At 42.1% G+C, this 24,226-nt stretch overlaps 1 protein-coding gene across 1 annotated transcript in view; it reads left to right on the top strand.

Moving 5' to 3' along the window:
• Positions 1-24,226, top strand: part of plxdc2b (plexin domain containing 2b) — a 103,313-nt gene that overhangs the window by 58,328 nt on the left and 20,759 nt on the right. The window contains exons 7-9 of the mRNA XM_051662231.1: positions 167-266; positions 6,746-6,841; positions 7,097-7,178. Coding sequence (XP_051518191.1) covers positions 167-266; positions 6,746-6,841; positions 7,097-7,178 — 278 coding nt within the window. The remainder of the gene's footprint in view (positions 1-166; positions 267-6,745; positions 6,842-7,096; positions 7,179-24,226) is intronic.

Here is a 24,226-nt window from a genome sequence, read left to right as displayed (position 1 = left end):
CTGTCCCTCTTTTCCTATTCAGCCTCTTCCTGTCTCTCCATGACTGCTTTTTTTATTCCATCTTTCTTTCTTTTTCTTTCTTTCCATCAGTCTAAATTTACCTCTTCATGTTGATAGACATAGTACAGTAGATGGATGTTATGAATAACATTAGCTCTTGTTTCAGGTCCCAATGCAGATTGCTAAAATCAGCTCTGTCAATCATCCAGTGAAGGTTGGGCTGTCTGATGCCTTCGTGGTGGTCCACAAGATTCAGCAGATCCCAAGTGGGTAACTGTGATGCATTCACAAAACCAGGAAATGGCACAGTTATTCCCACATCAGACATTACAAGAAATGTGTGAACAGTTGACATCCATATGGTGATTTATAGTATCTGTTACATGTCACAGTATCTATCTATCTATCTATCTATCTATCTATCTGTCTATCTGTCTGTCTGTCTATCTATCTATCTATCTATCTGTCTATCTATCGTTGATGTTTTGATGTATGCATTATTTAATTTACTGTAGCTTATTCTCGACATTGCTATTTTTTTTATTTATTAGAGTGTTGGTAACAACTTTCACTTAAAGGGATAGTTCGCCCAAAAAGAAAGATTCAGTCATTATTTACTCACCCTCATGTTTTTCCAAACCCGCATTACCTACTTTTTTTTGGTGGAACACAAAAGGAGATGAATGAATGAATGTTACATTTATTTAGCCCTTTTCTGACACTACACTCAAAGTGCTTTACATAGTGAACAAGGGAATCTCCTCAACCACCTCCAGTGTGCAGCATCCACCTGGATGATGCGACAGCAGCCATAGTGCGCCAGAACTCTCACCACACACCAGCTATTGGTAGAGAGGAGAGAATAGAGTGATAGAGCCAATTAATGGATGGGGATTATTAGGAAGCCATGATTGAGAAGGGCCAATGGGGGGAACCCTAGTCTTTTACGATAAGTGTCCTGGGATTTTTAATGACCACAGTGAGACAGGACCTTGGTTTAACGTCTCATCCGAAGGATGGGGCCTTTCTAAAGTACAGTGTCCCTGTCACTATACTGGGGTGTTAGGACCCACACAGACCGCAGGGTGAACACCCCCTGCTGGCCTCACTAACACCTCTTCCAGCAGCAACCTGAGTTTTCCCCAAGAGGTCTCCCATCTAGGTACTTACCAGACTTAACCCTGTTTAGCTTCAGTGGGCAACCAGTCTAGAGTTACAGCAGTGTTTCCCATTAATTACCTAGACTGTGGCAGCCCTAATTTGTCCCACCATAGATTCATAATTATCTGAAAATATTTTATACTTCTCATAATAACATAATAACCTCATAATAACATAATCATAATAACTCTCACTGCCAGTCAGTCAGCGGGAAAAAAGCGGATTTGTATTAAAATGTTGTAATTGTAAGTATAAATGTAAGCTATTTCTATTCATTGCTGTTTTTTATTGTTGTTTTATTACTGACTGTTTACTAGTCTTGAATAATTACTTAAGAACTTGAAACCGTTCTTCCATAATTAACAAATTAGTTAAGTGTTATTATTTGTTGTAGTTTTGAGCTGGTATTGAGAGTCGTCAAATTTCACTACAGACTGAAATTTTGGTATTGTGATAATGTATAGCCTTTATGGTACATGGTAGATCTTGTTGCAGTAACATGATGAAAAAGTAGATTTTATTCCATAGAACTATGAGCACCCCTGTTGTAAATGATGGCGATGGAGGCTTTTCTTTATTTGACTACCATACTTGACATAAAATAATTATCATATGACAATAGCCTCCTCCCCTACCCAGTGCAGTTTACATTTCAGTCGCAGAGAATTGAGTTGATTGCATAGGTACACTATTAGGTTGGGTATTGATCATAATTTTAGAAAAATATACAACATAAACTTTGACATGTTACTTGAGAATGTGTTTCAAATGTGCTTTTTTCTCTCCTGACAAGTAACTTTTTAACTCGAACAAGTGAATGACCAGTTTACTTGACCGGAGGACAAGCACATGACAATGCTTAATTTCGAGCCCTGATGTAACGTTAGGCTATTTGTAATGTTAACTAATCAAGTTGAAGTAACGCTACTGTTTTAAGCTTAGTGTTCGTACCCTTGATTTTCAGATCATGAGCATTTTTTAATATTTCAAGAAGAGAGAGCAAAATCCACCACCAGATGAGGAAGAAACAGCTACAGAGTTAGCTAGCTAGGATAGCTAGCATAGTTAGATGGCAAGTCATTAGCCAAACAGATTATTCATAGGCTTTTGTCAAGAAATAAACTGCAGTAACAGTGGAATTTAAACGTTACTTGTTTCTTTGTAGTAGAAGACTCTCATAGAGGGACAGACATTCAGAGAGGGGCAGCAGGGCAGGTACATTCCATAGGGGCAGCAGAGGAGACTGCCTCCCCTGAGGGAGGGACAGCAGGTGATTTGATCACCATTCATATCTATACAACCAATGTGTTTATGATTAAATTTCTACTAGAGCACAAAATTGTTTACAAGAGCACAAAGTTCTTCATAGATCTAGCCTCTTAATTTTGCTCTCAAAGTGCACCAGACTGATGCATTTAACTTTAAAATGTAAAAACTTTTCTTATGGGGGACCATGCCCCCGGACCCCCCTAGAGGGTCCGAGGTCAACCCACCACAGTCTCACAAAATCCTGTGGGAAACACTGTACATGGTGATATGGCTGCTGAGATGTTAGTCTCACGTGTCGTTTACTTTCATTTTATGGAAAAAGGGTGGAATGAAAGTGAATGGTGTTGGATATGTTACTCAAAAAAGTAATTCACTACAAATTTCTTATTGCTTCTCAAAAAAATTTAATAAGATTACCATACTCATTACTTCATGGAAAAAGTAATCATATTACTAAATAATTTACTTTTAGGTTACTTTCTAAAACATTTTCAATTAAAGATTTTTACTTTCAGCTCTACAAATTCAAAATAATCCCAACATTTCCTCCTTGTTCATCGCTGCTCAAGTCACACACCCCGCACCACACATTTCTCTCTTAAATTCATTTTTTAGAGGGCCCATGTCCTTCAGCTGTCACAGAAAGACAAACAGATTAGTTTTATTATTTTCATGTAATATTATTTTAGAAATATGTGTAACCCAAGCAAAAGTAAATAACTTAATTGAAAGTGAGCAACTGTAATCTGATTACACAAATCAAAGGGCCTATTTTAAGAGCACTAACACAGCTTGTAAGCATGTGCTAAGTCTTGGAGCAAATTCTGACGAAACTGTGCACACAAAGTGCTAGTCAAGTGCAATTTAACTTCTCCAGTTATTACATCATCAGCATCTTATTATATAGTCCATTCCCTGTCAAGCACCAGTGATATAAACAAAGACAGCACATTCATAAGAAGTAGTATAAATGGACTGATGCAGTGAATTAGAAGAATAGAAATATGGACATTCGTTCGTTTGTGCATAAACTGCGTTCTTATTGAATGTCTGGTATATTTATAGTGACCCATTAGCCCTTTTATAAGCATGGACTATATGGTTCTCGTCAGGACTTGAATGTAGGCTCCATTAAATTATAGAGAATATAAATATTAATCAAATTTATGTACTGACACACAAATCATGGCTAGTAACAGTGATTGTATTGGCCTTCTAGGTTAGGCTGTGGATCGAGGAATCTTTTTTTCTCCTTCTTTTTTATTTTGCTTGCACTTCATTTTTACCGGTCAATTTTGCTTAAAAAAATTGAATTCATTTATTGAAACATGAAAAACTTACAGTAACTACACCTAACACTGATGGTAACTGAAGATGTCATTCAGCTTAATATCTCCTTTTGTGCTACATGGAAGAAAGAGAGTCTTACAGTATTGGAACGCATTAGGCTGAGTAAATGATGACAGAATGTTCATTTTTGAGTGAACTATTCTTTTCACTGGCATTCACATTATGGACCCTTATGAAAAGAGAAATTTGACAAATGACAGGTAGCCTACTATTCAGCCCATCTGACAACTGAATGTTTATTTCCTGTGTCAGACACTACATCTGGGATGGTCTTTCAAAGCCTCTCCCAACCCAACCTCCTCCCTTCCCCAGCCGTCAGTTTGTTGTCTGGTGTGTCTAATATGAAAAGGCTTTGATGTTGCAGTATCAGTAAGCTCAGCAGGACCAAGTTCAGCTGTACTGGAGAGATGAATTGAGCAGATAAATATGTCTGGAGTTGAGGAGTCAGGGAGTGTGGGAGAGAACAGGAGTAGAGGTGGTATTTGCTGCCAGGATATCATGAATTAAAGCTCAATATTTTTCAAGACAGCCTCTTCTTTCTGACATTATTTGTGTGTGTGTGTGTGTGTGTGTGTGTGTGTGTGTGTGTGTGTGTGTGTGTGTGCGCGCGTGGGCGGGTTTGGGTGGTTTACGAGGACATTTATAGTGTCCCCACAATTCAAATGTTTTTTTGAAAATGTAAAAGTGCAGAAAGTTTTTTGTGAGGGTTAGGTTTAGGGGTAGGGTTAGGGTTAGGAGATAGAATCTATAGTTCATACAGTATAAAAATCATTATGTCTCTGGAAAGTCCTCGTAAGGATAGCCTCACCAACATGTGTGTGTGTGTGTGTGTGTGTGTGTGTGTGTTTGTGTGTATGTGTGACTGCTGAGAAAGGGCAGGATTTGCATTGGCTCACTCTGTCTCTTTCTGTCTGTCTGTTACAATATGAAAAGAGAGGACAGAGTTCTGAGGGAGAGTAGATTAAAGAATGAGGCAAAGAGTTTGAGAGGGTGTTAGTGAGAGTTAGTGTTTCTTTAGTAGGACAGATTTGTTTAGTGTGCAAGGTGACCTGGGTTGATATCCCAACCTAACTCAAATGTATATACTGTACAGAACCAAAATTTTAACTCAGCTTCATAACTTATGAATGGGGGATTTCTGTCAAAACATTTTTGACAAACACTTTTTACCAACAATAAGTAAGGGATAATGTACAGTCAGCTGGTTATTTTCGCAAAATAAACCCGAGAGGGTGATCAGGACCCCGACACAAAACAGGGGTCTGGAATACTCGATTCAATTAGAATGTATAATAATAATTCTTAATTCCCCTGGAGTCGCGAGTTAGAATCCAGGGCGTGCTGAGTGAATCCAGCCAGATCTCCTAAGCAACCAAATTGACCCTGTTGCTAGGGAGGGTAGAGTCACATGGGGTAACCTCCTCGTGGTCGCGATTAGGGGTTCTCACTCTCAGTGGGGGCGTGGTAAGTTGTGCATGGATCGCAGAGAGTAGCATGAGCCTCCACATGCTGTGAGTCTCCGTGGTGTCATGCACAACGAGCCACGTGATAAGATGCGTGGATTGACGGTCTCAGAAGCGGAGTCAACTGAGGCTTGTCCTCCGCCACCCGGATTGAGGTGAGTAACCGCGCCACCATGAGGACCTACTAAGTAGTGGGAATTGGTCATTCCAAACTGGGAGAAAAGGGGATAAATACATTTAAAAAAATAATTATTATAATAATAATAATTCTTAAATATCTTAGATACAAATGATTATTTTTTATTTATTTTTTTATTGTATAAATTATATATATATATATATATATATATATATATATATATATATATATATATATATTTGGACATTGTATTCAGTTGGCTCAAACATCTGAGGGGGCACATGCGAATGCCTACAAAAAACATACAAGCACACACACACAGACAACTTGCAATCCAACATCTCTTGTCTTTTTTTTCTTTCTCCCCTTTTCTCCCCAATTTGGAATGTCCAATTCCCAATGCACTCTAAGTCCTCATGGACAAATCTCAGTTGCCTCCGCATCTGAGACTTCAATCTGCACATCTTATCACATGGCTTGTTGAGCACATTACCATGGAGATGTAGCGCATGTGAAGGCTCACGCTATTCTCCATGACATCCATGCACAACTCAACATGTGCCCCACCAAGAGCGAGAACCACATTATAGCAAGAAGGTTAACCCAGCGTGACTCTACCCACCCTAGCAACCGGGCCAATTGGTTGCTTAGGAAGCCTGACTGGAGTCACTCAGCAAGCCCTGGATTCGAACTTGCGACTCCAGGTGTGGTAGTCAGCATCTTTACTTGCTGAGCTACCCAGGCCCCAACAACATCTCTTGTCTTTATTGTGGTTCCATTTTCTATTTCACTGCTTTTAGGTAATTCAGCTACCACTTATGTAGATAGTGAATGAATACATCCGTCTGTGCAGTTATATCCATACATACGTGCTTGGGTTCTGGTTGGGTGCTTAAAGATTAACTCAAAGATACAGAGTTTCATTTAGATGTTTGTCTCATTGAATAATTTAGATTAACCAACACATTTAACCTATTAAAAGTCAATAATTTGGACTACAAACAATTGCTACTATTTGATATAACCTTTACTTATTCATTATGTTGTGCATTTAACTGCTCTGTCCATTTGTGGAATGAAAATGTGAGTGAATACCCTAATGCACCCTACAAAGGAAACAGGGAAATTGTGCAATTGTTAATAACATCTTGTTTAAGGAGCACATGGCTTCTAGGAGTTTTAAATGAGATGAAAGTACAGTGAATGTTAACAAAATGGCAGTTAAGAGGAAATACACATTAAATGAGTAAACAGAAATAAAAAACTGCTTTAATTCCCATTACTCTCTCTCACACACTTGTCTTAGTTTCAGCATTCCTAATTATTCACATGGTGAATATAATATATGTCTGTGTGTCTCCAGATGTTCGGAGGAAGACTATCTATGAGTATCACAGAGTGGAGCTGCTAAAGACCAAAATTACTAACAGTACAGCTGTGGAAATGATGCCACTTCCCAGTAAGGCAATGCACATAACCAATCAATTTTACACAAATGGAACTATATGAGCACAAATGTGATATGACTAATAGAAAATAGTCAATTCATGAATTAATCTTCAAAAATCTGAACATGATGTTTTGAATTATTCATTTCCTACAAGTTATATTAAAAGCAATTTCATTACTGCCTTTAATGCCTGTTTCTCTGTTTCTGATTAATCCTGTGCTAATGTGCTTTCTGCGTCTTTGTCTCTTTTCTTCTCCTGTTCAGCATGTCTTCAGTTCACAAGCTGCTCTTCTTGCATAGCGTCACACATTAACTTCAATTGCAGCTGGTGTCACCGACTCAATAGGTGAGAAAACAAACCACTCTTGATACTGTAGCTTTCTCTTTCCACTATCCTGATGAGATTTTACCAGAATTGAAGCAGTGGTTTCAGACTGCCTTGAGTGCACTGAAGAGGGGGTATAATTTGCATTTTACAAGGACTGTCAGCAGTTGCTGAAACAGAGGCACTCTCAACACTGACATTCACAAGCTCTGTGAAGATAATTCATCAGCTCTAATTCAGCAATCTAAATGTTACAAGATTGCCTTTGTATATAAAGCTGGCCCAAAAAATTGGAATTAATTGTGTGCATCATGTGTGAAATATTGATTAAATGTCTCGTGTCTTTCTGTCCTTATTTTTCCAAGTAATACTGTTTCCGGAAATAAATGGGGTAAAGAAGGGCATTAGTACCCTAACTAACCAGATGTTTTATTTTATTTCTTAAAAGTGAGAAAGAGGGTAAGTAAAGTCACATTCCTGCTGATTCATGCCCAGGCCCTGTCAGGGTTCTGCCCTTGGTTTTGGGGTTTTTCCACTTTGTCGCATTTGAGCCCAGACATGTACGTGTTCTATGTCTGTTTTATGTCTTGTGTCTGGATTCAGTCACTTTGGTTGATTTGGTTTATGTACTCTTTGGCTGAGTCCAGGCACTTGTGTTTTGTCTCGAGTTATGTGAATGCACTTGTGAGATTGTGTGGTTATTGAGAGAAAGAGAGAGAAATGTCATGGTTACTTGTGTAACCTCCATTCCCTGATGGAGGGAATGAGATGTTGTGTCGATAAAGTGACACTAGGGGTCACTCTTGGGAGCCCGAGACACCTCTGGTCTTTGATAAAAGGCCTATGAAAATTGGCGAGTGGTATTTGCATGCCACTCCCCCGGACATACGGGTATAAAAGGAGCTGGTATGCAACCACTCATTCAGGTTTTATGCTGAGGAGCCGATATAAGGTCCGGCCATTTCAGCGGGTAGTTCAACATTGTGGCAGGAGGGACACAACGTCTCGTTCCCTCCACAAGTAACCATGACGTTCCCTGTCTGTCACTCACTCGACACTGTGTCGATGTAGTGACACTAGGGGTCCCTATACGAAACGCCACAATTGGCTGAACTGTGTTACGTGAACTGGCGGTGTGTGGTGGGCATACTACTGTGTGCCTCATAGCCAGCATACCAGGTCGACACGTAACCTCCCCCAACATAGTTATGAGTGTCGAACAGCCCTTTTTGGGGACAAGTCGACTACCCAAGAGAAAGAGACAAGCTTAACCCAGTCATGGCCTCTTTTCCCCTTCTCTTTTTTCCACTCCCTAAAAAAGAAGGGGGATTATCCGACTGGGCCACCAGGTCTAGTCGGGGGGTGTCCCTCCCAAGGGGAAGACACAGCGGAGACCACACTTTGCCCAAAGAGAGGGGGGGATATTTAAGTGGAAGGATACGTCACATGGTCTTTCCAACCATGTGGAGAGTCTTCAAGGTAGATCCTGCCCAATGGGGAGTTACTACAAAAATGGAGACTGGGGCAGAAGGGCTCTGCCCAAGGAAGATGCAGTTTGCCAACAGGGAAACGAATTAGCGGAAGATATATATCGCATGGGGTTAGCCTTACAGGGAACAGCAACATGCGGAGCACCTACCACAGAACAGGACTCTTAGTTAGCACGTGTACTGGGCCGGCAGCGAATCTCTCCGAAAACTCAACTGCCACAGGGCTCAGAGGAAGTCAACCAGGGAACAAACTTGTGAACACTACTGGGAATTAAATGGCGCACGTCTTCAGCTCAAAAGGAGGTGGAACGCGCTATGTGCAAGCGATACATCCGGCCGGCTATCCCGGGCTTATCCGCTTGTGTTGCATGCCACTACCTGGGACGAAACCGGTTCCACCTGGAGGTTGTAGAACCTTGCAAAGGTGTTGGGTGTTGCCCAGCCCGCTGCTCTGCAAATGTCTGTTGGAGAGGCACCCCTGGCCAGGGCCCAGGAAGCCGCTACACCCCTGGTAGAATGGGCTCGTAGCCCTACCAGGGGAGGCATGTCCTGGGTAAGATATGCCATAGTTATGGCGTCAGTGAACCAGTGGGCGATCCTCTGCTTGGAAACAGCACTTCCTTTCCGCTGTGCACCAAAGCAGACAAAGAGCTACTCAGAGATTCTAAAGCTCTGTGTGTGATCCAAATAGATGCGTAAAGAGCGCACCGGACACAGCAATGACAGAGCTGGGTCTGCCTCCTGGGGCAGCGCTTGCAGGTTCACCACCTGGTCCCTAAAAGGGGTGGTGGGAACCTTGGGCACATAGCCCGGTCGGGGTCTCAGGATCACATGAGAGTAACCCGGACCGAACTCCAGGCACGTTTCGCTGTCAGAGAACGCTTGCAGGTCACCTACCCTCTTGATGGAAATGAGTGCAGTCAGGAGGGCAGTCTTCAAGGAGAGTGCCTTAACCTCGGCTGACTGCAAAGGCTCAAAGGGGGCTCTCTGTAGACCCTGAAGAACTACAGAGAGGTCCCATGAGGGAACGAGGCATGGTCTGGAGGGATTCAGCCTCCTGGCGCCTCTTAGGAACCTGATGATCAGGTCGTGCTTCCCTGAGGACTTACCGTCGACTGCATCATGGTGTGTTGCTATGGCGGCAACGTACACCTTCAAGGTGGAAGGGGACAGGCTCCCTTCCAACCTCTCCTGCAGGAAGGAAAGCACTGATCCGATCTCTGGGGGTCTTCGCGTCGGGAAGAACACCACTTAGCGAACAGATGGCACTTAAAGCCATACAGGCGCCTCGTAGAGGGGGCCTTAGCCTGAGTGATCGTGTCTACCACCGCAGGTCCAGGGACCAGACATGGAGATTCCAGAGGTCTGGTCGCGGGTGCCAGAGGGTGCCCCGTCCCTGAGAAAGAAGGTCCTACCTCAGGGGAATTCGCCGGGGGGGGGGGGGGGGGGCTGTCGCGAGGAGCGTGAGGTCCAAGAACCACATCTGGGTGGGCCAGTAGGGTGCTACCAGGACGACCTGCTCCTCGTCCTCCCTGACCTTGCACAGGGTCTGTGCAAGTAGGCTCACTGTGGGAAACGCATATTTGCGCAGACCAGGGGGCCAGCTGTGTGCTAGCGCATCTATGCCGAGGGGGGCCTCGATCAGGGCGTACCAGAGCGGGCAGTGGGGAGAACTCTTGGGAGGCAAACAGGTGCACCTGTGCCTGTCGAATCAACTTCAAATCAGCTGGACCACCTGAGGATGGAGTCTCCATTCTCCCCTGAGGGTAACCTGTCGTGACAGCACGTCCGCTGTAGTGTTGAGGTTGCCCAGGATGTGAATGGCTTGCAGCGACTTGAATTGCTGCTGACTCCAGAGGGAAATGGGGGCAGCAAGGAACCGTGTCTTGTCGGCCTCGCCCATCTCAACCAGGTTGAGCCAAAGGTGGCACTCCTGGACCACTAGTGTGGCCATCGTCTGCTTGAGAGACCGCACCGTGACCTTTGTCACTCGGAGAGCGAGGTCGGTCGCCAAGCGCAGTTCCTGCATCAAATCTGGGGCGGAACTACCCTCGTGCAGTTCTTTCAATGCCTTGGCTTGGTGGACCTGCAGGAGAGCCATGGCGTGCAGGGCAGAGGCGGCTTGTCCAGCATCGCTGTAGGCTTTAGTCGTCAGGGACGACGTGAGCCTACAGGGCTTGGATGGGAGCTTAGGGCGTCCACGCCAGGTGGCGGCACTCTGCATGCATAGGTGCACCACGAGCGCCTTATCCACCGGGGGAATCGCCGTATAGCCCCTGGCCGCCCTGCCATCGAGGGTAGTGAGAGCGGGGGAACTGCGGAATCGGGACCGGGCAGTAAATGGTGCCTCCCACGACTTCGTCAGCTCCTCGTGCACTTCCAGGAGGAATGGCACTGGAGTGGGGCGTGGCTGCTTTGAGCGGCGCCGCGAACCCAGGAACCAATCATCAAGCCACAAGGGTTCAGGGGAGAGTGGAGTGTTCCACTCTAATCCAACGCTCGCGGCCGCGCTCGAGAGCTCATCATCTTCGCGGGCTCCGAACAAGAAGCCAGACTCACTGTGAGACGAGCCGGCGAACTCATCCGGAAGCCGATTTGGGCAGACGAGCGTGCTGGGGAATGGGAGGTCCGCGGGGGGATACCCGGCGGAGATGATCCTGCTGGGGTCCCCAAATCACCCCCAGTGCTAGCCGCGCTGGCCTCATACCCGTGGGTAGAAGAACCGAGGCGGGAGCCGCAACGCAACGTTGCCATGGTCATGTTCTCGCAGTGAGAACATGAACCATCCACAAACGCTGCCTCCATGTGGGTCACGCCCAGACACGAAAGACAGCGATCATGACCATCCGAAATTGAGAGATAATGACCGCAACCAGGAATAACATACAATCGGAAAGGCATCTTTAGAAAGATGCGTCTTTAAAAAGACGTTCCGTGAGTGCCGCTCTTTTAGGGAAATATATACTCTTTTAGAGGAGGAAAAGCTCTTTCAGAAAATATACTCTCTTGTTTTTCTGCCGAAGCACCCAGGGGCGTTCTCTGCAGTGCACCAGTGCAGAGGAGGGAGAAGCCGCTGAAATACGCCGTCAGATCCAGCAGAGGTGAATGAACGATAGTATTCAGCTCAATGAGCATGACTGTTCAGCTCCAAAGAGAAAATCTGAATGAGTGGTTGCATACCAGTTCCTTTTATACCCGTATGTCTGGGGGAGTGGCATGCAAATACCACTCGCCAATTTTCATTGGCCTTTTATCAAAGACCAGAGGTGTCTCGGGCTCCCAAGAGTGACCCCTAGTGCCACTACATCGACACAACATCGAGTGAGTGACAGATAGGGAACATCTGGGTAGTAAGGGTACTAATGCAATTTTTTACTTTAAAAAACTAGAGGAGTTTTATTTTCCAACCTTTTACTCATCAAATGCATATTGTGCTGCGCAGACTATATGTTTTTAGTTTTTTAACTATAGGATTTCAAATGCAATTTTTTTTTATCATATTAATCCAGTGGCGTAGAGTCAGCCCCTTCAAACCCTTCAGAGAAGGGGTGACATAAACTGAGACGGAAATGTTATTCAAATTATAAAATGTTCTTTACCCCAGTTATTTAACAAGGTACAGTGTGGAGTCACGTGATGCCATGCAAGGATTGGACGTGTGAATGGCAAGCTCTGCACACTTTGCTAGTTTTAACACTTTTAATGACGTAAACTGGTGAGATTCAATACAATCTGTTCCATAACTGTTCTAAGAGGACAATATGTCAAAGAATTAAAAATTCTCGGGCTCTGGAGACATTAAAAGACCCTTACTTACTTAAGCTGACACCCCCGAGCAGGCTGTGAACCTGGGAGTCGATTTAGTCGGAGAGGTGCGGGAAATGCGCCGAGAGATGTTGAACATGTCGGCAATGCTGATTAAGGTCATGCTAACTTGGAGAATTTTGCTGTGATACGTCGATTGATCACTGCCATGGAGGCGAAGTTCACTGAGGTGGTTACAAGAGTGGGGGATGTCGAGAAACGGATCGATTATCCGGAGTCATCGGAGAGGAAATTATCTGCTAATCTGCTAGCGACCAAGGTGGATTTAGAGCATGTCTGGGAGAAGTTGGAGGACATGGAGAAGTGTAGCCGGCCAGGATATGGTGAAATTCCTAGATGGGCTCCTTCCGAATCTGCTCGTCATAACAGGCCATAAGCTGGAAATCGAGTGAGCTCACAGGGTTCCACATTTCTGAGATCATCCGATAAAGATCTTGTGTTACGCAAGGCGAGGAGTAAAGGAAGGCTTTCTTGGAAAAACCACAGCATTTTCTTGTTCCCAGACTTTGTGAATTCGACAAGAGAGAAACTTGATCGATTCAAGGAATGCAAGAAACTTTTACATCAACGGAAGGTCGCTTTTGCACTAATATTCCCGGTCAAATTGAGAATGGATGCTAAGGATGGCCATAAAACATTCACATGCCCACAGCAAGCGATGTCCTTCATGAAGTCAATGGAGTGAGTAAGTCATCTTGTGGTACTCACGTTGCAGCCGAGTGGACCGGCTCACTGAACATTCACTTGACTGTTCGAGGAAACTGAGCGCTGAGCGCGTTTTTCTTTTTTTTTTGATGCTGGTTCCACCTAGCGGCTGGAGTTTATTTTGTAGAGTAACACATCTTCAGGACAGCTTTATGGATGAATCTACATGCTCTTTCTACTTATTCCTCCTATTGGCTGGAGTTTGTTTTGTGGAGTATTTCTTGCAAGACATTGGAGTGATTAAGTCATTTGTTGCACTCATGTTGCAGCCGAGTGGACCGGCTCACATCCACTTGACTGTTTGGGGAATCTGTGCGCTCTTCTTGTGCTTGTTCCGCCTAGCGGCTGGTGTTTATTTAGTAGAGTAACACACCTTCAGGACAGTTTTATGGATGAATCTACACGCTCTTTGTGTTTAGTCTGCCTATTGGCTGGAGTTTGTTTTATAGATTATCTTTTGCCATGTAATTCTGTCTCACAAAATTTGTATAGAAACACCAGACTTGAGTAATCTGACAGCAAATTTTCACAGGGGTTCTCGTAGGCGTGCATGGACTGTTTGAGTTTGGAGGGATAGATGGCAGTTGGTGCTGTCGTGTGTGGAGTTAATGCGCGCATCATTCTTTTTTCTGTTTGTTTGGTTTTGGGGGATGTTCGGGTTTTGAGGGATGCACTAAAGTTGGAATGTGGTCTTTATAATCTTGTTTTTGACATAAGATATATTTTTTCTTATATGTCAAAATGTCAAATGTTAATATGAGTGGATTGTCTCTCTCCACGTGGAATGTGAATGGATTGGGGCACACTATAAAAAGAAAGAAGGTTATTTCTCTTCTTAAGCATTAGAAATATGATATAGTGTTTCTTCAAGAAACGCATCTTTCACCACAGGAAGCTGAACAATTTGGGAGAATATGGGGTGAGCATGCGTTCTTTAGTGCTGGCTCGAGTAAGAGCAGGGGAGTCATTACGCTGATAAGTAAACATCTACAATTCAAATGCCTCAAACAGATTAAAGATAAATTAGGAAGAGTCATTATTGTTTTAGCAGAAATTCAGGGGCAAAGTTTGATTTTGGCTAATATTTATGCACCTAACGCTGATTTTCAGGGCTTTTTTATAGATCTTGATGGGATGTTGCAAGTCGCTGGCACCCCTCATGATATAATATTGGGAGGAGACTTTAATCTATTGATGGATTCAGTCTGTGAAGCAAAAGTGTGTAAGCCCCCTAGAGCAACACTGACACTTCTCAGGATGTGTAAAAATCTAGGTCTTGCAGATATTTGGAGACTTCTGAACCCATCTGGTAGGAACTATAATTTTTTTTCATCAGTCCATAAGATTTATTTTAGAATAGATTTTTATATAGAAGTCCCTATATAAATTTAAGAAAAGAATAGAAGTCCCTCATTTCATCTGTTGTTGATTGCTCAATTGGAAACATTTTAGTCTCAGTTCACACCCTGGTGTGTTTAGAGGTGTTGCCACATGTGAAGAAAAGGAAATCATATAGTTGGTGCTTTAATGTTTCCCTTTTGCAAAATCCAGAAAAACAAATGTTAAAGGTTGAAATCAATGTCTATATGGAGACCAACTAGTCCTCAGTATCCTCTGTTGGCGTGGCTTAGGAAGTACTTAAGGTGGTTCTTAGGGGCCGGATCATACAGTATGCCACATTCACCAAAAAATCCAAAGCACAAGAACTTGTTGAATTGGAAGGGAATATTTAAAGTTCTAAGGCAGAACTGAAACACTGAATGTCGTCTAATGGCCTCAGAGAAGTGACCCGATTGAAATAGAGATATAATACTATTTTGTCGCGGCAGGTGGAGTTTTGGGTATTCAGGGTCATACATATACAAGACAGTCATACTTTGAGTTGGGGGACAAAGTAGGGAAGCTTCTGGCTAGATATATAAAACAGAGAGAGTCTTTTTCTACCATTCCCTCAGTGAAATCTGCTGGTGGTGAAATATTTATCTCCACATAGTTCCACATCTTCGTCTACTGAAGAGGATATTAGAAACTTTGTGGAACCATTAGAACTTCCTAAAGTATCGGCTGAGCAAAAAAATTCTCTTGATTCTGAGATAAACTTGGAGGAGTTTAGTGAGGTAATTAAGGCCTTGCCTACAGGCAAGGCTCTGGGGCCGGATGGCTTTGCCGCTGAATTTTTTTTGATCTTATGCTACAGAACTGGGTCCACTTTTGCTAGAAGTTTATACAGAATCATAAAAGAATGGAAAGCTTCCGCCAACCATGACACAAGCCCGGATCAGTCTGATTCTTCAGATTAACAATTTTTATCAATTCATAAATTTGAACATAGAAAAACAAAACATATATACACAGAATCAACATTAAAACCCACTATTACCCCTTCCCCTCCCAATTCCCAATCCCGTCCTGGCCCCCAACAACATCCCAGTGGTTGTACATGATATAGACACACACACACAAAAAAATAAAAAATATATTAATAATAATCAAACATCCATAAATGACAGATATTTGCACCATTTCTCCATGAACAAGTTAAACTTCCCCATTCTTCTAAATGACCCTTCTTCAAAGGCCGCCACCCTTCCCATCTCCGAGCACTATCCTGAAATGAGGGCGCTTCAGCCGACCTCCATTCCCTTAAAAGTATCTGTCTGGTGATCATGACACTGGTTAAGACCCAACTCTTTATGTGTCTATTTGCCCAAAATACAGAGTCTGGGGCAAAATGATACCCGAGTGCCCAATACATCACACACCAAACTCTGAACCTTCAACCAAAACTCCTGGATCTTAACACACCCCCAAAAGACATGCGTTATGTCTCTATCCTCTGATTGGCATCGCTAGCTGGTGGGCGTGTCTTTAAGACCAAGCCTATACAATCTAGAGGGGGTCCAATGGAACTGATGTAAAATCTTGAATTGCATATGGCACACCGTTGCGTCTCTAGATGCAGACTTGATGTTTTTTAGAATCCTACCTCCTCCAATTCCAAGTTTAAATCTTTCTCCCATAATCTCTTGAGAGAAGTTGAAGCTCTGTCCCCCAGACTCTGAATTAGCAATGAGTAATACACTGATGCCTCATGACCTTTTCCAAAAGCAGTAATCACCACTCCCATAGTATCTGCCACTTTAGGGGGGTGTATGCTATTTCCAAAAATAGTACAGAGCAAGTGAGATCTGGGGATCCCAAAATGTTGAACCAAATTTTCAAAGGATCTCAACACACTACTCTCATATAGGTCACAGTGTGTAGTAACCCCCCTCACAATCCACTCTGACCAGCAGAAAGGGGACTTATTAATACATCATTTGGGGTTCAGCCATAAGCTCAAATCAACATTTAGATAAATATCCGAATTAAACACTCTGGACACTTTTGTCCATACCGAGTGCAAATGCGAGATAACGGGGTGTAATTTAACTTCTCCGGTTAGTTTGATAGAAAGGCTTTGCAATGGCAAAATAGGGGCAAGAAATTACTGTTCAATACAAAACCAGGGAGGGTCTGTTTCAGGTGGAAGCATCCAATAAGCCAAATAACTGAGACTGAATGCATAATAATAAAACAAAATCTTGGGTAGGCCAAGCCCACCTTTGTCAGTCGGCCTATGCAGCTTACTGAAATGTAATCTGGGATGCTTACCATTCCAAATGAAAGACTTTGCTATGCTATCAAATTGCTTGAAGTAAGAGAGGTGTATATCTACAGGGAGAGACTGTAGCAGGTAGTTGAATTTTGGAATACAATTCATTTTAATAACATTAACCTTCCCAATCATCGATAAATGTAATGAAGCCCACCTGCCCACATTGCTTGAAAACCTTTTTATTAAAGGGTGTAATTCAAACTAAATCAGAATTAATTCTAACTAAATCAGACAAATTTGCAGGGAATAAAATGCCCAAATACTTAATGCCCTGTTTGGGCCACTGGAAGGCGCCCGGCTGTCAGAGCCAAAGCTTCAGATTTAGACCAATTAATTAATAAAAGGAATTAATAGTTCCATGGAGGCAAGGCATAGATCTAGTAGGGTCGGAGATGAATAATCAAATATCATCTGCGTAAAGCAGAATCTTATGTGCCATACCTCCTGCCATCACCCCTGGAAAATTATCCTCCTTTCTTATCGTGGCTGCTAATGGTTCCAGGGCAAGATAGAACAATAATTGGGAAAGAGGGCAACCCTGCCGGGTGTCCCTATCCAGAGTAAAATAATCTGAAATTAATCAATTTGTTTGTACCGCCGCTACCGGGTGTCTATAAAGCAACTTAATCCATCCAATAAACGTACTCCCAAACCCATATATTTCCAAAATCTTAAAAAGATAATCCCATTCTACCATATCAAACGCCTTTTCAGCGTCAAGTGAGATGGCAGCTACCGGAGTCTGATCATTCGCCACAGACCACATGATATTGATGAAATACCTAATGTTATCAGAAGAGCTGCGGCCCCAAATAAACCCCACCTGATCTGTATGTATAAGAGATGGCATACATTTATTTAATCAATTAGCCAAAATATTTGACAATATTTTAACATCTAGCTGGATCAGGGAAATTGGACGGTAACTCTTACACTCGCTTGGATCTTTGTCCTTTTTAAGAATCAAGCTGATCCGGGCTTGTGTCTTGGTTGGCGGAAACTTTCCATTCTTTAATGATTCCGTATTAACTTCTAACAAAAGTGGAGCCAGTTCTGTAGCATAAGATCTAAAAAATTCTGCGGCAAAGCCATCTGGCCCTGGAGCCTTGCCTGTAGGCAGGGCCTTAATTACCTTGCCAAGCTCCTCCAAGGTTATCTCAGAATCAAGAGAATTTTTTTGCTCAGTCGTAAATTTAGGGAGTTCTAAAGGTTCCACAAAGTTTCTAATATCTTCATCAGTAGACGAAGATGTTGAACTATAGAGATCAAGATAGAATCCTTTAAAAGCATTATTAATATCAATGGCCGAGGTAAAAATTTTACCACCAGCAAATTTCACTGAGGGAATGGTAGAAAAAGACTATCTCTGCTTTATATAACTAGCCAAAAGCTTCCCTGCTTTGTCCCCCTACTCAAAGTATGACTGTCTTGCCCTGAATAGCCAAAACTCCACCTTCCATGACAAAATAGTATTATATCTGTATTTCAATCGGGTCAATTCTCTGAGGCCATCAGGTGACATTTGGCGCTTCACCTCTGCCTTGGCACTTTTAACATTCCCTTCCAGCTCCACGAGTTCTCATGCTTTGGATGTTTTGATGAATGAGGCATACGCTATGATCCGACCCCTAAGAACTGCCTTAAGTGCCTCCCAAGCCACACCCACAGAGGATACTGAGGACCAGTTGGTCTCCATATAAACATTGATTTTAGCCTTTAACATTTGTTGGAAATCAGGATTTTGCAAAAGGGATACATTAAAGCGCCAACTATATGATTTATTTTTCTCTATATGTGGCAACACCTCACCAGGGCGTGATCTGAGACTAAGATGTTTGCAATTGAGCAATCAACAACAGATGAAATGAGGGACTTAGATATAAAAAAAAATCTATTCTAAAATAAATCTTATGGACTTATGAAAAAAATGTATAGTTCCTACCAGATGGGTTCAGAAGTCTCCAAATATCTGCAAGACCAAGATTTTTACACATCCTGAGAAGCGTCAGTGTAGCTCTAGGGGGCTTACGCACTTTTGCTTCACTATGATCAAGGACTGAATCCATCAATAGATTAAAGTCTCCTCCCAATATTATATCATGAGGAGTGCCAGCAGCTTACAACATCCCTTCAAGGTCTATAAAAAAGCCCTGAAAATCAGCATTAGGTGCGTAAATATTAGCCAAAATCAAACTTTGCCCCTGAATTTCTGCTAAAACAATAATGACACTTCCTAATTTATCTTTATTCTGTAAGAGACATTTGGATTGTAGATGTTTACTTGTCAATGTAATGACTCCCCTGCTCTTACTTGAGCCAGCATTAAAGAAAACATGCCCACCCCATCTTCCCAAATTTTTCAGCTTATTGTAGTGAAAGATGCGTTTCTTGAAGAAACACTATGTAATTGTTCTTTCATTTAAGAAAAGAAATAACCTTCCCTCTTTTTATGGAGTGCCCCAACCCATTCACATTCCACGTGGAGATAGACAATCCACTTATATTAACATTTGACATTTTGAAATATTAGAAAAACTAGATTGTGTCAAAAACAACCAAACTTAGTGCAATAACACTATGTAACACAATTTTTGTTCCTGGGTAGTAAGTGTTATTTACCTGATTGCTTATGCCTCAAAAGTATAGAAAATTGCTATTATTCCCCACAAACTTTGCTTTTGTGACAAGGACAGTGATATTTTGAAATTTACCTATTTCCAGTGAGAAAACAGGCGAATTTGTGTCTTTTCGTTCACAAAGTCAGAAAAAACAACATATGAATCCAAATTAACATGTATTTATACTAAAGTAATACAAAAGCAAAGGCAAAGATAGCAGGGAAACTTGGTAAAACTGCCTTGGAGGCCCATCAGGAATGCCACCATTTTGAAGTCTCCTATGACCTCCCAGCTGTACTCATCATACTTCAAAGCATCCAGCAAGGTCTTGATGCTGTTTTAATCCTCTTTGCGGTGCACCGAGTGAGCCAGGGGAAGAAACGGGTACTTGTTACCATTATGGAGCAGCATGGCTTTGAGGCTCCTGGATGAGCTGTCAATGAAGAGGCACCACTCATTCTGGTTACAGGTGATTCTGATTGCCTCGAACAGACTGGTCACATTTTGGCAGAAGCAGAGCCCATCTTGACGGGTGAAGAAGCTGGAAAAAGGTTGGTGACGCTTCCTCTGATCTGCGACTTGCACACTTTCATCCAACAAGTTCCACTGCTTGAGCCTAGACGTCAAAAGCTTGGCATTGGACTTGGTGAGACCAAGATCTCTAATTTAGTCGTTGAGGTCTTTTTGGTTGGGGTAGTATGGGTTTCTCTCCTGAGCTCCACCTCTGAAATTGTCATCTGGATCTACAACGTCTTTCTCGCTCTCTGACTTGCTGCTGTTTTATAAATACGGCTGCTCTCTCTCCGGAGCAGTGGGTACGGGGAGCTAATGGCAGTGTGGCACCGGGGCGATGGATGAAGGAAGGTCCGGATATGTGATAGCAGGTACATTCTTGCCAGTCCAACATTTGGAAGAGTCCACCATGCAGAAGTAGCAGTTGCTTGAGTGGTCAGTGGGTTCCTGCCAAATTCTTGGGATAGCGAACTTCATGGCTCTATTTTCCCCTCTGTACCATCCTACAAAAATACATTTATTTCACCCATGACTAATGTGTAAGAGATTTTTCATATATGATATATTTTTTCAATAATATTGAAAATTGTAAAACATTTTAAAATTAAAAACTTTTACAATTTTTAAAATTAACAAATTTTATAACATAAAATTCTGAGCAACAATTGTCCATCTTACCTTACAGAGTTTTTTTACAGTGCTCGCTGGTGAAATGAGGTGCCCAGGGTTTGTCTTGATCCCCGACAGGCATGCCGAAATATGCCTTGTAGGCCTCACACATCTTAGCAGATGCTTCCACTGAGTACTTTTTCACTCTTGTCTTGATAAATTGGCCGCAGACAGCAAAATGCGCCTGCCAGATGCTTGCAGCCTCTTGATGCCATCTCAGAAAAATGCAGATATGTATCCACTTAGGCAGCTGGAACTAAACTGAACTGGTGGGATAAAGGCCTCTGTATTTATACTACTATTTATATTTCTGGAAAAAGTTCTAGAAGTTACTCCAAGTTTACTTAGCACTGAATCTATCTGGAATGTTCTGGAAAATAGGTAAATTTCAAAATATCACTGTCCTGGTCAGTGAATGTTCAGTGAGTCAAGCTCACTTGGCTGCAACGTGAGAAAAAAACCATGACTTCCTCAGTCCATGAAAGACATTGCTTGCTGTGGACATGTAAATATTTTGCGGCCATCCTTAGTATCTATTCTCAATTTGGCCTTGAACATCAGTGCAAAAGTGACCTTCCGTTGATGTAAGAGTTTCTTGCATTCCTTGAATCGATAAAGTTTCTCTCTTGTCGAATTCGCAAAGTCTGGGAACAAGAAAATGCTGTGGTTCTTCCAAGAAAGCCTTCCTCTACTCCTCGACTCGCGTAACACAAGATCGGATGATCTCAGAAATTTGGCCAGAATTGATTGGGGCCTGTCTCCCTTCGTGGATCTCTGAGCCGGGACTCTGTGAGCTCGCTTGATTTCCATCTTATGGCCTATTATGTCGAGCAGACTCGGGAAAAGCTTGTCTAGGAATTTCACCATATCTTGGCCTTCTTCGTTCTCAAGAATTCCAAGAATTTGGATACAATTCTCAAGGTCTTCCAGTTTTGTCCAAACACATTCCAAATCTACTTTGGTCGCTAGCGGGTTAGCAGCTAATTCCCTCTCCTATGACTCCAGATAATCGATCTGTTTCTCGATGTCCCTCATTCTTGTAACCAACTCAGTGAATTTCATCTCCATGAAAGTGATCGATCGACATATTACAGCAAGACCCTCCAAGTCCGCAACGACCTTCGCCAGCATTGCCGACATACTCGACAGCTGACGCTAAATCTCTCCCACCGCACCGTCCAAACCGATTCCCTGGTCTGCGGCCCTGTCAGGGGTATCAGCTTGAGCACATAAGTGTCTTTTAATGTCTCCAGAGCCTGATGATTTTGAATTCTTTTACATATTTACCTCACAGAACAGTTATGGAACAGGGTGTATTGAATCTCACCGGTTTATGACACAAAAAGAATGAAAAACTTGCAAAGTGCGCAGAGCTCTCTGTTCACACTTCCGGCCCTTGCATGGCGTCACTGGGTTTATTTTGCAAAAACAACCGGCTGACTGTAGATTGTCCCTTACAAATCATACCACAACTTTCAATGCCAGCAATGGGACCTTACCCTCTCTATGATACTGGCTTCAAAGCTTGCTGCATTGTATAATTAAACAGGAACACTAAGTCCATTTCTTGCCTCTCTCTACTGAATCTTCTCCTAATGGAGTTGGATGTTTGTGTTCAGACTCCATCAATATGCATACCCATTTTGTTTAGCTAGAGGTTATGGAAACAATGGCTGCATGCAGTATGAGTGCATGTGCACATACTTAGCTATAGTTTGGGGACAACATTGTCCTCTAAAATGAGCAAAATTTGACAAAACCTCCCTTTCACGAGTTCATATATTATTTGGTGTGCTGATGTATGCATCCTTTACGGGTGGAACATTTTCCTACAACTTTTTGCCTTTGCCAATTTTGTCCCCACCACTTTTTGAAATAGCTTTCATCAGGTAAGTGTCTAATGCAGAAGAAACATCTCCGGTTCTTGAGCAGGAGTTTCCTTTTCGTCCTGCTTGTTATTATAAGTGGTGATACAGCACTGGCATTTGTTATAGTGAGTGCTTATTGTGGCTGTTATTAGTGGCGTTGAGTGATATCGGGCGGCGATGTTCTCTCATGCACTGTGATGCATGCTCTAATCGCTCAGCTGTTGAACATTTTATGCTGCTTCCAGTTAAACTGCATAGAAAAATGCAAGCAGATTGCATTTTTTAGTGTGATACAATCACTTATCCTAGCCAATTTTACAACTTCATTGCCATAACGATATGATGTCATCAAACCATCAAACCCTAAAATGACTGGAAAAATTACAATTTAAACAACTTTACACCTCAAATAATGTACAAGTTTTGACAAAGAATCAATGTAAGTGCTTTTATTAAATTTTAAACCCACCAAAAATTTACCCCTTATTCACTTCCACTGTAAATTCCTCACTATAATATAGATTTTGTTTTTGTAGAAAAGAGTCTAAATTGATTTTTGTGGTAATCAACATTATGCCACAAATGCTGCTGACTGAACTTAACTCTTATTGAACCTGGAATATTCTTTTAATAATTTATTCTTCTGGAGTTTTTTATGGAGTGTGAACATTACCTGCAATTTGAAAAATCTTTTGCATTCAAGGTGCCTTACCCTGCAGTTCGTTCACGCTCTGCCTAGGGTTCCTGCTTATGATAAAGACCATTTCAAGGATGTAAACAATAACAAAGGAATTACAACGATACTGATCCTGACGCATTTCCAGTATCATTAACGGATCCATGAGTTTATATATTTTCCCAAAGAACATCAAACTTTTACCTGAAATTACTTATCCAGACATGTTGTTGATTCTGGCGTCTACGCAAGAGAGGCGATGAAACTGTATCATAGTTTAGATGCTCACATCTATTTCCTCAGCGGAAAGATCTGGAATATTGGATCGCTCTTATAATAACCAATTAAGCCGTTCAGTGAAGCTGTCTGCATGACCTGTGGAGAAGGCAAGGATTCATTTTTTTAATTATAAAAATAGTTTTCTTGTCTCTTTGTTCTGCGCTAGTTTGTATGCTACTCCAGCTACTTTGAGTAGCTCCAGCTACTCCCGCTTTTGTTTTGAATGAGTTTGAAAACTAGCAGGAAGTGTTCAGGGGACAAAGACGTCACCGCCTTAATCTGATGAATAGTCCTTGAAATGGTCTGTACATCCACTGACATACAAATGCATTATTTGTTTATTAAATCAAAAGGTATATCAGGCCACAACCCAGAACTTCTTGTGCTGTTTCAATTGAATGATTTCTATTCTTGCAGTGTAGAGGTGAAAACTTTACTTAAAGACCAATTAGTCTTTCTGGCTAATACTTGCTGATCCATGTTAATCCACTGACTAACAAAATCCCAGTACTGACAATGTATGGTAAATTATCAAATTAATTATTGAAAAATATTTATTTTAGTACTTGAATTGGTGGTCAAGAATGGTGATTTATCAAAACATTAAAAGATTATTTGACATTACCTGCACATAACTTCATTAATTAATTAAATTAATTTTCATGAGTTTCACCTATTTTCTTCAGAGAAAGTGAGCCTTTGAAGCCTTATTTGACACAACTGACTTCCTAACACACTCACACATTCAAACAAGTTCGAAAGCAAGTT

Source organism: Myxocyprinus asiaticus, chromosome 1 (assembly GCF_019703515.2).
Source record: "Myxocyprinus asiaticus isolate MX2 ecotype Aquarium Trade chromosome 1, UBuf_Myxa_2, whole genome shotgun sequence".
Lineage (NCBI taxonomy): Eukaryota > Metazoa > Chordata > Actinopteri > Cypriniformes > Catostomidae > Myxocyprinus > Myxocyprinus asiaticus.
The sequence above is the reverse complement of the archived record's forward strand: the minus strand, read 5'-3'. Positions and strand labels throughout refer to the sequence as shown.